This window comes from Cavia porcellus, unplaced genomic scaffold, assembly GCF_034190915.1.
Source record: "Cavia porcellus strain 051 isolate PalLab524CR breed Dunkin Hartley unplaced genomic scaffold, mCavPor4.1 scaffold_29, whole genome shotgun sequence".
In the NCBI taxonomy this organism is placed as follows: domain Eukaryota; kingdom Metazoa; phylum Chordata; class Mammalia; order Rodentia; family Caviidae; genus Cavia; species Cavia porcellus.
The window spans coordinates 17643241-17657042 of NW_026947512.1; the positions used below are offsets into that span (position 1 = coordinate 17643241).

The 13802-nt window shown below is 41.1% G+C and overlaps 2 protein-coding genes across 9 annotated transcripts in view; both read right to left on the reverse strand.

Annotated features, from left to right (window-relative positions):
- The window catches only part of C4bpa (complement component 4 binding protein alpha), a 51806-nt gene extending 51144 nt beyond the window's left edge, over positions 1–662 (reverse strand). For 3 of the 6 annotated variants that reach the window (XM_013157810.2, XM_023567081.2, XM_063239630.1), the window contains exon 1: positions 448–662. The gene's annotated coding sequence lies outside the window, so the exon portion shown is untranslated. 6 annotated transcript variants of the gene reach the window in all.
- A 2930-nt stretch (positions 663–3592) lies between these two features.
- C4bpb (complement component 4 binding protein beta) lies at positions 3593–13740 on the reverse strand. Of its 3 annotated transcripts, none has more exons than XM_063240039.1 (7): positions 13419–13740; positions 12749–12956; positions 12040–12213; positions 9889–9921; positions 6172–6265; positions 4975–5080; positions 3593–3802 (listed from the first exon to the last, which is right to left on the reverse strand). In XM_063240039.1, exons 2-7 carry the CDS (start codon positions 12804–12806, stop codon positions 3659–3661), a joined length of 609 nt encoding a protein of 202 aa, XP_063096109.1. In that variant the 5' UTR covers positions 12807–12956; positions 13419–13740; the 3' UTR covers positions 3593–3658. The 3 variants fall into 3 exon arrangements, with proteins under 3 accessions (XP_063096109.1, XP_003474707.2, XP_013013554.1); XM_003474659.4 differs by having other exon boundaries at positions 9745–9921; positions 13419–13720; XM_013158100.3 differs by lacking the exon at positions 13419–13740 and adding an exon at positions 13326–13418 and having other exon boundaries at positions 9745–9921.
- Between the last annotated feature and the right edge of the window lie 62 nt (positions 13741–13802).

Below are 13802 nucleotides of genomic sequence, written 5' to 3' on the forward strand. Positions count from 1 at the left end.
GCACACCGTAACCTCAGCATTTGACAGGCTGAAGCAAAAAGATCACAAGTTTGAGGCCAGCCTGGGCTACCCAGTGAGTTCAAGGCCAGCCTAAATTACATAGGTAGACCCTGTCTAAACAAAGAAACAAACAAACAAACAAAAACTCTACAGACCAACAAACTTACCTTTGGGGTACAATAAAGAGAATAATATCATCTTTCACTTTTTTCTGCTTTATTTTATTTACAGACATTATTACTCATCAATTTATAATAAAAACTTAAGGCTGAGAGGGCTTAAATTACTCAAGTCTCCCTAATGCAATACTCCTGAAGAGATTTCTGAAAACATCATCAAGTTTTTGTCTCAGATTATACTTTCTATTCCATATTCTCCAAAAGGCCCAAACACTTGCTTTCCCCAAGGGCCCCCCCCCCCCAGGCGCTCCCCGAGTAATCCACTGACCTGTAGTAATAGAGGGAAAGGCTCTGTTGTGGTGCTTTGGTGTGCAGAATTCAAGTTCCTCCAGAGATCAGGGCTTATCACAGTGCCCTGAAGTGGACTAGTAGCTGCTCCACCAAAGAAATCCCTCACTTCCACCCATGCAGCTGAGTGCTCAGGGGTAGCTGATGGAGATGGATAGGGAGGAACTCTCCTCTGGCCCAGTGAATAATTAACAGCAGAAATAGAGCAGCAGTATTTATTTATCTCTCTCGTCTCCTCTAGTCCTGTTCTGATAACATGTTGCAATCATTTTCTCCTCTGCCAACCATTTCCCCTAAATGAAAAGGTAATTTGAATTTGATGCCTGTATTCCATTTGCTTTTCATAAACACAACAGGGTTATGCAAGATGCAGTCTAGCTGCCTGGAAGCCTTAAATACTGCAGCACCCAAATACCACCAAAACGATCCACTTCCTGTAGTAACACTAGGTCCAGATGTGTTCTGGGGGCTCCCGGCTGAGGGTCTTGCCAGGCACTAATCTCTATTCCATCCCAAGGAGGTACAAACAGTGGAGAACTGATTTATTGAGTTTCCTGCACTGGATTGAGATAACGAAAGCATATTCAGAGCTCAGCCAGGCCCGGGCTCCCACACCATTACTGGTATATGCTGGGTGCTGGAAGACCTCAGGAAGTCGGCTTATCCCTGAGCACTGCTCATGTCACAAGGAGGGGTGGCAGTGTTTCTCAGAAGCTAAGAAGGAATCCAAACCCTAATATTGTCCAATTAAGTGTGTATCCTAAAGCTTCAGAAATGTTTGCTCAGAAAATGTTGCAAGGTAATTCTTTCTGACAACATAACCTTTTCTAGAACATATACTGGAAGTCCCAGAGAGTTTTCAGAAAGGAAGGAGTTAAGCTCCCTTACCTTATCAATTTCTCTTTTTTAGTTACCATTACCTCCTATTCCTTCTCATTCCTAACTATAGAAACAGTTCGTGTCCTTTTTTTAAAAATTTCTCTTCACAACTTTAATGAATGAACCTACTATCAAAGCTTTATTCTCATCTAGAGGGCTTCCCATCCTACATCTTTATTTGTTACTATTCTCCTAAACTCAAACACTTTGGTGCTGGTGGTGGTGGCGTTTTGCTGGCCAATGGACATCTTGCAAGTGCCTTATCTCCCGCACATCTGGAGAGGAACTTTCAATACCAAATGTAATCTAGGATCTCAGATTGGAATTTCAGGTTTGCCTTAAACTCCATAATCACGAGTTTGAGGCCACCCTGGGCTGGGAAGTGAGTTCAAGTCTAACCTGAACTACATAGTAAGACCTTTTCTTTAAAAACCAAAAAAAAATTTTTTTTCTATAATTGGACATTCAGATGCTTGCAATGTGTGCCCAATATTGACAACAATATAAACAGCTTTGGGCTGGGATGTAGTTTAGCAGCACAACAACAGCCTGGCGAGCAGAAGTCATGAGGTTGATTCCAGGTACAAACAAACAAAAAAACCCCTTCCAATTAAAATCAATATATGCCAGTTAGATTAATCCTAGGTATAGATTTACTGGGTTAAAATATGAGATATACTCTCAGTTCCTTCTTGTTTCATTGTAAAAATATTCTTTCCCCCTGGAATATCCTTCTTCACTGTGTCTGTAAATATAATCTTTGAAAGTGCGAAAAACTGTGAGGCTTCCGTGATTATTTCCCTGCATCCCCTCCTCTGCTGCTTTCACAGCACACTGCACCCTGAAAGTTAACTTCCCCCAAGCACCCTAAAGTAGCCAGATCTGGGTCTATTCTAAGACTTTTGATTACTTAAAAGTCCATTTCTTGTCTTTCTTTGTAACTTTATGTGGCAGATTAACTAATGGTCAATTGGTAACACCTCGTTGAACTGAATTAGCGTGGCACAGGGTGTGGAAAACCCACCTTTGTTTATGCCAACATCATAAACAAAATGGAAAGAAAGAGATGGTGCTGTTGATTCTCCTGGAGAAGCCTGTCATGCTGGTTTTCCTGATGCAAAGTCAGCTGTTATCGGAGGAGCTCAGGCCCTCACTGTAGCTGAGAATGACTGCGGTTCTCTTCAGGGGAGCTCTGGTCCTTACCTTGGGCATCACTTCCTGGTTCCAGGGCGGATCCCTCAGCCTGCTGGTACAGACTTTCTGGTTTGCACCAGTGACCTCTGGATGTTCCTAGTGCAGATCCTTAGTACAGAGTTTCATGACCCATTGCCATGGGCCCTAGGTCTTTAGCTGGACCCTTGCAGAACACTGCTGTGGGATCCAGGCCCTCAGCTGGATTCTTTGCATCTCTTACTGTGTGGACAGATTTGCACTCTTTTGCATTTGACTGTTTGGGGGAATATTATCAAATAATCCTATAAATTACATGTCCTATATTAAATATATTCCCTCATAAACCCTGACTACAACAGTTCACCTACGAATTTTCCATTATTTCAAGCTATCCTCTGTAGTGTAGTGTGGATATATTTCCCCCAGATTTCCTGTGTGCTGCAGCGGGAGTTGGGGTAAGAAATGGAAGGAGTCTGTCAGGTCAGCTCAGTATGATGTTTGGTAAGAAAGTCTTAGGATTCTAATTTCTTCTACTCTTAAAAAAGCAGAAGAAAATATATCTTCTTATATCACACACCTCAAGCCTCACAATAATGCAGGACTCGGTTTCATCCAAAAAGCAGTAAGCAGTGTTACGGCAGAACGTTCAGGAAGCCAGCATCCTACACCTTGTGTAGGTGAAACCCAGGAAAGAGTTTGGGACCTAACACTGTTTCTGTCTCCATGGTGTATTTAACTATTCTGAGCTTCCTTTTTCAGCAGAAGAGGTTAATTTTGCCCATATTTTTTGAGTAACTTGGGTTAGTTTTTGCCCCATAATTTGTGTCTCATATTAAAATATGAGGTACACTCTCAGCTGAGACCCAAGCTTCCTCCTTCTTACACACAGGAAATTAAACTGTCCAATCTCCATTAATGTGTTGCCAATTCTGGTTTTTAATACTAACTGCACTTGGTCTTTTCATAGTTTAAATGTGACAATATGCACACACACACACACACACACACACACACACACACAACCTTATGCCAGGGGCTACTATGAAATTGCATTTCAGCCCAGTAAGAAAGCATTTTAGAATCATGAGGAAAATTTATTCATTAAAGCATTTCTATCGCCATTCTGCTCAGCTCTGATGTCAGGTCAACAGTTTTTGCATCAACTCTGCTTTCTCAATCTCCAGAGAGTATTTTAGTTCCTCCATGGTTAAGCCATTTTCCTTTACTCGTCTCACAAAGTTCTCTATGGCACTGCACAGGTCCGTATTCTCCTGAAAGGCAAGCTGAAGAAAGCACATTCTTTTAACAGTTACCAGTGAAGGACTGAGATCCAGCCATAGCAGGTGGGTCTCAGGAGCACAGAGTTTCCGTAGGGATCTGGGTCTTCAATCATTTACATTTTCTGACATAAACAAACTTACTAATAGTTCCCCAGTAGTAAATATGGACCAAAAGAAGAATCTTAAGAAAAATAGATCTGTTCAGCTTTTGTTGGAATTCAGAGGAATTTTTAGAAACATTACAATAACATAATCTCAGGCACTGAGATTTGATTTGGTTCGGTTGGGCTGGGTTAAGACAGGGTCTTGCTAAGTGGCTGAATTGCCCAGACTGGGCTCAAATTTAATCATCCTCCTGCCTCAGCCTTCCAGAGTGAAGGCACTGAGTTTAAGTACCTTGTTCTATAAGTCACATAAGACAACGCCTTCCCCTAAACGGGGATTTCTAAGGCTTTCTCATGCTGGTAGTGAAGAACCAGAAATTTAAAGGTTAAAAACAAGATGCTGTTTCTCAGCTAGAAACAGCACTGGGCCTCGTGACTCAGTCCTAACTCAGCCCTGCAGGAAGAAAAAAAAAAAAAAAAAAACCTCTGTGGCTGTGATGTTCTCGGGATGTGCTGTGGGAACTCAGAGATAGAGCCTGCCATTACGCTAATCAGGGTTGTAAAATATGTCAGACTCAAGTCTACAGAAACCAGGTATCTTAAAGATAAGTTGTGCAGAACAAAGACAGTTAATTAACTCTGACCCGCTGGTCACCCCTTATGAACTGACCAATAGCAGATAGATAAGATGCCCACCGCTCTGCACTAACTGTAATGATTGGCTTCTGTAATAAACGCTTACATTGCGGTTTTTCCCCCTTAAAAACACCAGCCTTGCCCCAACTTGGGGTTCTCCGTTTCCACCTGTTTGGAGGACCCCGTGTGCATGGAATAATAAAAACCCCTTTGTTCTTACATGAGAGCGGGGCCCTTGGAGTCTCCTTTGTGACACCGGTCTTACAGTAGATGGGAACGACCTCACATAGAAACGTGAGCAGATAGAATATGAGGCCCTTTGCACAATCAAGCCAAGGCCAACCCGTTCAAACACATAGTCCAAAACTGAACTGATATTTGCTGACCATGTCCCAGGAGTGGTGCCTGGCCCCCAAGTCACAGCCTCCTACTCACCAGTGCCTCCTCAAACCCCGAGCGTGGGATCAGCTCGCAGACCGGAGGAGCACCACTCCATTCCCCATCCACGCACTGCTGCTTTGGGGTGCCCACCAGGCGGTACCTGAGCACACAGAGCCAACGCTGAGCCTCCCCTGCCTCCCACAGCGGGAAACTCAGGCTGCCTGGTGCAGTTGCAGTTCAGTGTTTCAACTGTGGTGGAACTCACCTCGCTGGCCCTGAGCTTCAGTGCACGCTAAAGTTACTTCCATACCGCAAAGCAGTTATAAGGTGGAACTACTCTCTTGAGTGAAGGGAAGGACCCAGGGATGCCTCAGCCCTAAAACCAGGAGCAGCAGGAACTGCTGAGTCGGTGTTGAGCACACAGCATTTTTGTTTGAGGAAGGTTAGGGGAAAAAACAGTTGACCATGCAATAGCCTATCGAAGCACCTGTCACCCAAGCTCCCCAAAGCAGAAGGTTAGAGATGTACAACAAAGAAGTGTTGGTAGATGGGAGAGAGGGGAGCAGCAGAATGTAAGAGCTGACTGAAGTCTATTGGAGTAAAACACCAGACAGGCCACACGACTCAGGAAGATTGATGCAAGGGTAAGAGAAGTCGAGCAGATCCATTAGGTGAGAGACCAGCATTCTAAACTAAGGTTATGCTGGGTTATGTATGAGTCCATCCTCTAAATTTTTGTTTCTCAACTTCTGTATTTTGATAAGTTTTTTGGTCTTTGATTCTTTAGAGAATCACAGTATTTTAAGCTTTGTCCTAAGTGGGAGAAAAAAAGCAAGCAGACTACTTTCTCAGGATTGGAGAGAGCTAGCTAAAGCAGCTCTCAAAATCAGAATGAGTCCTGGATCCTGAAACTATAAGAAATCAGGGGACCAGAGGTCATGTTTCCCTGAAAGGAAGACCTAACTGGAAAATAAGTGGCCTTAAAAACTAGAGATCAAAACTGCCAGCCCTGATCAACCTGTCCTCGCCTCACCGCCTCACCTCTGCTGCCATTACAGAGTGGCTATTGAACAGAAACATAGCAAAGAGTGACATTCCACAGGACACTGACCATTACCATGATAACAACCAGTGCTTATTTTCTGGCTAGGTCTTATTTGGGGGAGACAAAGTAAATACAGTTCAAGTCATTCCCCAAAATAATGCTGCCCAGGAGCAGGAGCTCATGTTTGAAGAGCACTGTGCACTTACCTGCTCTCACAGTGATAAGTAACCATGGACCCTGAGGTGAAGTTTGCTCCTTGGAAGTAGCCATGAGCTGGCTTCTCAGGGGGGTCACAGTCTCCTGAGAGAAAGGAGCACAGAAGCACTTCCATGAAGGCCAGGCCTGCTCCGTGGACAGCACCCTCACCTGCACCATCTATGCCAGCGCCACAGATGGGACCTGGGGACAGGCCCTCCCTAAACTTCCTTCCCTTCAGAGTCACAGTGAGTCCATGAGAACCACCCCCCCACACACACACACACACCGCCTCAGCCCCTGATTCCCAGGGGGTTGGGAGTATTTTGTGACTGGAAGGAAATCAAGGACAGGAAGTTGACACTGTTGATAGGTCGTGGACACGAAAGAAAATTTAGGCTCCAGGTGAGGGTGGCAGACAGGAGGTGATGGGTGTAAGCTCAGAGGCTGGCACCACTGCAGGCCAGAGCGGTGAAATATGACGGGAGCAGCAGTACGGGAACAGAGCTGGCAGGGGAGAGTGTGGTCTGCAGAACTGTGGACAAGGCACTAGGAGTCCTGAGTTTTGACTCTGGCTCTTCCATTGACAGTGAGGCACTGAAGGAGCCGTTCCACACCTCTCAGCTTCTTTTTTTTTTCTTTAAAAAAAAGATTAAAATAAAAGAGGACATAACAGAACAGGTCAGAACAGAACAATTTAAGCGACATAGTGTTTTACACCACAAGACAACCTGACATTTTAAAATAAGTAGGTTAAATAATATTATTAGGGGGGTCCTTTTCAGTTCTGACATTCTCGTGAGGCTAAATGGTGAAGTTTAGAGGCTACGCTAGGAATGATCACAAAGTTACATACTGAAATATAAAGGTTTTGAAAACAAATGTATTGAGTTAAAAAAGAAAATTATAAAAGATGACCCAGGGTTGATGACGCATGCATGTAACCCCAACAGAGTAAGTTCAGAGTCTGCCTGTCTCAAAAAACAAACAAAAATTACTTTTAAAAAACCATGTATAATGTAGTACATTTTGTAAAGCACAGTCTCATGCAAACATGCACAGAAAAAAATTTATGGGGAGTCAGTTGTAAAAGGTATTATTAACCCTTATTGTCCAGGGGTAGGGTTGTAGGAATTTGATTTCGTCATATACAGGTTATCACTAACTAGTGCAGGCTGGCCTTAAATTTACTGCATAGCCCAGGCTGGTCTTGAATTTGTGGTGATCCTCCTGCCTCAGCCTCCCATGTGCCTGAATTATAAGCATGTACCATCATACCTGGCTGCTTCTATATTTTTTGATAACAAAGATGCAATCACTTGAATGGTTAATATAGAATCTATAAAAGTTCAAAGATTGCACTCAAAAGCTGAATAAAGGAAATAAAGAATCTCCATGTGTTAATCAAGGAATTCTAATTCAGGTAAGGCTCTGGTGATTTAAGAGTTTAATTTTGAACTGAAGGAGAAGGGGTGAATCTGAGGTCTAAATATGCTTTACAGACACCTTGAAAAATTATCCAAAATTGAAGCAGTTAAGTAATGCGAGACAGGGATCCCATGGTTGGGAATTGGGATAGATACTGCTCAATTAAATAAAACAGAAAAAGTTTAGAAGATATTAGAAATACTTTAAACCTGTGTCACACTTGTGATGTAAAATGACATCACCTACATGCTGGTTACTTGACTGTATGTAATATGTATGCATGTTTTGAGTAATATAATGTCCTCATAGAAGCATATATAGTTTGTGCTTTTAAAATATCTACCCATTTATTATTTTAATAACACTGCCAAATTATATCCAAAATTAATATCAGTTACTCTTTCACTGACATAAGTGGCTATTTCCTCATATCCTGAATGATATGAGATGAAATCAATATTTCATTTTTGTGAATTTGATTAATAAGAGATTTATATCTGATTTTAATTTCTGGTTTCATAATTATTAGCAGTGTTCAACAAAATTGGGGACTAGAAATGCTGCTTGAGGCCATAACTTTGGAATTTTCCACCCTTTCATTTTTGTCATTTTTCTTCCACTATGTCTTTTTCCTACTGATTTCTTGGCACTCCTTTGCATATTTAAAATGTAAAAACCATGTTTGTAACCAAATGTGTTGCTGCTTTTAAAATGTAGTTGTATCAAGTCCTTACTCTTCATTTAATTCTGAATTCTATGTTACTGCTGAAAAAAAGTTTTCCTCCTCACATATGCATTCATTTTTCTTTTAATAATATAATCATTTTGTTTTCATAGTAATATATTTAAATCCTTTTGGAATATATTTTTTCATGTAGCATGAGCTACTGCCCCAACTTTGTCTTCTTCCAAATAGGCCATTATCTCATTACCACTGAATATGAATGCTTTCCTTGGATCTAAGATAAAGTGTCCTAATTTTATGTCCCTAAAATTGCTATTTTTATGGTATATTAAGTATAACACCTACAATTTGCCTTTTGCCTACAATATTATTGTACATTTTGCTAATAAGGCAACTGTTTCCTCCCATTTGATCCAGTCAAATATAAACACTAGTTATAGTTTTCCAGAAACATAGATTTGCAATGTTAGACATATACCCTCCCAGATGGGATTTTAAAGTTAATTTTCTATTTCACACTTTATTATTGCATGTTTGGCACATATAATGATTATTTTTATTGTGTATTTTTTTTTCTTTTCATTTTCTACCCCTCCTCTTCCTGTGTCCAACTCTTGGTCCCTTCCCATTTCAGAAGCTCTATTTCCATCATTTTTTTTTTATCTTCAATTCTTCTTTTCCCATCCCCTCCCTCCCCTCCATCTCTTGTTCTCACTCTTTCTTATTTATCTGTCTTCTGTTTGGCTCTTTATCCCACATCTTATGAATTTACAGTACTGGGAGGGATGCATTATGGTACTCGGCCCGGTCCAGCAGCAGGGCATGCATCTTCCTTCATTGAGCCTTGATGTTTGCCCCCAGTAAATTTTCACATAGATATTGTGACTGGTATTATTTTTACATTTTGATATTCAAATATTAGACTAATAATATCCGAAAGAAATAACATATACAGAAGGGTATGGGGATATATAAAGCATTCATTCAGCACTATTCCTAATAGCAAAACTATGGAAATAAACGTCCATCAGTATGAGAGCGGTACAGTAAATTATGGTATATGTATACACAGCTATTTAAAAAGTAGGAGCTTGTTGCTATATTAGATAGTTAACACAGAATCTGTAAAAGTTCAGAGATTGCAATCAAAAACAATGGGAGAAATAAAGAATTTCCATGTGTCAATCAAGGAATTCTAACTCAGGGCTTTGATGATTTAAGAGTTTAATTTTGAACTGAAGGAGATGGTGTGAATCTTGGTTTAAACAGAGAAACCTGTGCTTTACAGGACCATAGAATAGGCTGTTACTGGATGCTGCTCATCTCCCAGGGACACACCTTTGATTCAAGGTTTATGCCCAAGAACTATGCTCTCTGCTAGGTCCAGACACACAGATGAAAGTGTGGGAGTATCTAGGGTAAGGCTGCTAATCAGCATCTTTGGGATTCCTGGTTGTTGCTAGGTACTTACTGCTTTTGCAGATGGGAAAGGGAGACGCCCAGCTGTGATCCTCTAGGCACTGGCTCCAACTGCTGCCCTTCAGGATATAATGGTCATTGCACTTGAATGCGATTATGTCATTCACATTCACAGGACCTGAAGAACTGAACTCACCATTCTCCAACACAGGGTCAGGGCAGTGGCCCACTGCAGAAGAAAACAGTGAACCGAAAGGACCAGGTTGACACCTATCACAGCAAAAGCCAGAGTTCTTAGGCTTCAGAGAGAAAAGAGCTAAGTAGAGCTTCAAGCTGCACATTTTTAATGAGGACAGGTACATGCAGTAAACTACAGGATAAGAAAAAAGCAAGTTGCTCTAAGTCCTCTAGAAATGGTCTTTGTCTCCACAAGAAGGACATGAATTGAAAGTCAAATTGACTAAACATAATTAAGCACATAACTACACACTGCCAACAGTATATTCCTGATCTTGTCATGCTATGCATTGCTCAGAATTCTTGAATCTATGTTAACACAAGTCTTACCTTTCATCCAGCCAATGATAAATATCATTTTATGATTGATTTTGATTTTGATTTTTCAGAAAAATGAGAAAATGCAGAAAGATAAGAATTTCTTTGTATTAGTGAATGATGAAAATATTGGCATGGGTTCACAGATAAATAATACCACTATTGTTAAATATTAATAATAATGAGGATATGAACTAATTATTCTGCATCTCTGAAGATGCCACATTTTGTGACATTGAGGAAGTCACTCTGGTCTCACATACCACACTTGTAAATTAAAAACATCAATTTTTCCTTGTTGAGAAGTTACATGATGAGTGGACTAAAATGATTTGATGCTCTTATTTCAGAATATAAAGTGAAGATGTAGCTGATACAGGACTAATCATGTGCTGATAACTGATGAGGCTGTGAAGTGAGAATATATGTTAATTTGATTTTTCAGACTGTTGGTTTTTTCAATAGTATAATTTTTTGTTATAATGGAGGTTGCACCCAGGGCCTTCACGTTAATCTACATCTTCAACATCTCCTTCTCTTTCATTTAAATTGTGATTCTACTACCTCAGCATCTTGAAGAGCTGGGAGTATAGGCTTAAACACATGAATTTTTAAAGCAGCATGAGATTAAATAAATTATAGCAAAAAAAAGGCAGGCTTAATACATGGAAAAATTCTTTGTGGCTAAGAATGTAGCTTAATAGTAAAACAGGTGCTTAGCATGACCTCAGCCCTTGAGTTGATCTCAGCTCTACTAAAAAAAAGTCTTTCTCATTAAAGTAAGTTGATTCTATTAACTTAGTCAACCTCATACTGATCAAGAGCTGATATTGTGTCTTTGAAGAGAAGTTCCACTTCTTCAGAGCCAGAGGTATAGCTCATCTGCACAGAGCCTGCCTGATAAGCACAAAGGTCCTGAGTTCCATTCCCAGTACAAAAAAAAAAAAAAAAGGATTCCTAGAAACCAAGAATTTTTAAAATACAGTTTTAATGTATACAGAAAAGAGGATATAAAAGAATATAGCGAAACCATTCATAGACTGAGGGGGAGAGAGAACAATGGCCACTCCGGCAAACAAACCCACTCTGGGAACCAGTGCCATGCACGGGCTGCTGTCAGACTGGGAATGGCCAGATGTCAGCCCCTTCTGATGGACAGGCTGGGAAACAAGAAGTACCAACCTCCTTCCCCCATGAGCCACTGGCTTATCCAGAGAAACACAGGCTGTGATGATGGAGGTGAAATGCAATTGGATGCCTGTGGTGCTTTGTTGTTTCACTGTCTAGGGCCAGTGGTTTGATCATAGGTTCGGAGAATAGTGGTAGCAGTGTAGCATCTAGAGGGGAATCTGCTTTTGAGAGTTGCAGCCATTGTTGATTCCCTATGATCTTGTTTTGGAAATCCTGTATCATTTCCATTGTTCTGTTGGGTTGGATTTTATTCTCTTTTGTTTTGTTTATGTCAAATATAATGGCGGGAAAAGCTATTTCAAGGACAGCAACATATATTATGGTAGCAATTTTGGATCCTTTACTGCATTCATCGTTTTGTTTTTATTATTTCTATTCTATCCTGTTCTGTTTGATTTTTACTGTGTCTGAAGTTACCTGCAGCTACTTTAAAGACATCAAAAGGCATTATGGTAACTATTGTTGATCTTGTCATGTTTTGAAGTTCTGTATCTCTTACACTGGTTTGTTTTGTTTTTGTTTTATCCTCTTTAAAATAAAAAAGATTTTTTAAAAAAGAACATAGTGAGATGACAGAAAGGGGAAGAAAAACTCAACTTACAGCGGCATTGTGTGGTAGAGGCATCCCACTCCTCAGAGGCATTGGAAAAAAAGACTTTCTTCCCTTCCAGGTGGTAGCCCTGGATGCATGTGTAAGTCCCCCGAATCTGTCCTTCTACCACCTCTGCAATGGATATGCTGTTCTTCACGGAGGGGATTTCTGGATGGCTCTGTGCTGGAACAAGAAAGAAGCCAGACTCTTGGTGTCCTGAGTGCTGCATGGAGGCCCCTGTTCACCTCCTGCATTTATGTATCTTTCTGCCAGATCACTGGTTCTGATTCCCCTTCTCTTCCATGTCCAAGCACATCCCCGTCCCTCCTTTTCCAAAGATTTTCAAAGTTACATGGTTCTTTCAAAAAGGTGATAGGCATTTCACTCCAAGTCAGGCACAAGGTGTCCACTCAAGAAGCACCCCCTTCTCAGCAGTCCTGGAGCTCAGAGTGGGTGCTGCCTCTCCGGACTTTGAAAATTTGTGCTCATTTTGTTCCCAGAAGTGCAAATCATTGATAACCAATCTTTTTAGAGAGCAGGATCAATATTAAATATGTACTAAGCCCCTTGTGAGTATAAAGCATTAGGCAACTTAACTTGAGATTTTTTAATAAGAACGAACAAATAACTGTAAATATCACTAAAATTCTAAAAAGAATGCCTCCCAACCCACAAACTGATACCAAGTCTCCCATAAGCTTAGCTTAAGCATACATACCATCTGAGGCAGAAGTCAGCCACCCAAACACAAGGCAGCTCACAATCCAACAGAACATCTTGTGCCAAAGACTTGACCCCTGGAATTAGCCCAGCCCAAAAACCTCGTTTGATCCAGATAGATCTCCTAATATGGTTTAAAACCAGACCAAGCACATCCACATCTCTTCTAGTACAGAGGTTATATTGATTTTTCTTCCCCTAGGAAACTGGGAGAAAAAATACAAAACAAAAACAAACACCCTAAAGGTCCTGCAACAGGAGATAAGAGTAGCAATAAGTTAGTACGGTCAGGGACTGTGAAAAACAGAGAGAGCGCAAGAGGACTAACAGTTTTAAAACTCAGTTTTAGACATTTCCCAGCTTCTGGGAATGTAAATCTAGTGCCCCAGTCCCTTTTCCTAGCTGTGGGTTTATCCTTCCCCAGTAGGCAGATGACATTGTCTCTCTATGACCTGACTTCTGTCAATATTTGCTTGTGTTTATAATCCGCTGTCAGCAAATCTGCCCCCCACTAGGGGGAGAACAAGGTGCCAGTCAGTGGTGCTCCCCAGGTAAGACTCAGTTCTGAGACCCACCTCTTAAGTGCCACTTCCTCTTCCTTTCCCAAATGTCAGATACCCAAAGCTACAAACAGTGCTGAGACTAAAAGCCCCAAGAAGTTAACTAACCTCACTTGTCTCTCCCTCCAAATACGCAGCAAGGAGCTGGTCCCAAATCCAATCCGAGCGCTCCAAAGTCCTGCAGTGACACAGTGTCTGTGTGTGCAAGAGCTGTGCCAGGTTTTCCCCTGTGGTTCTCCCTGGAGCAGGTTTGACCCAAGCCCATAAATAATCAAATAAACCGAGAAAGAGGTACAGTGCATGCTTTGGTCTCAGGAATCAGAGCACGTGGGATTGTTTGAGGGGGTCTCATAGCATCGGTTCATGGATGTTACACCACAGTTTATTCTCTGTGCTTCAATTATGAAAAAGGTAAAACTACACAATTTGAGGTTTTAATAAATGTGAAGTATCTAGGTATGCAGTAAGGTCTCAAATAACTATTCTCTTCCC

Bases quoted from the DNA above. Each gene is read 5' to 3' on its own strand.
- C4bpb (XM_003474659.4), bottom strand. From the start codon at position 12,806: ATGTTCTGTTGGATTGTGAGCTGCCTTGTGTTTGGGTGGCTGACTTCT. The intron at 12,214-12,748 runs GTATGTATGCTT...TTCTTGTTCCAG, and splicing joins GCTGACTTCTGCCTCAGATG to CACAGAGCCATCCAGAAATC. The intron at 9,922-12,039 runs GTAAGTTGAGTT...TTTCTTCTGCAG, and splicing joins CTCTACCACACAATGCCGCT to TGGGCCACTGCCCTGACCCT.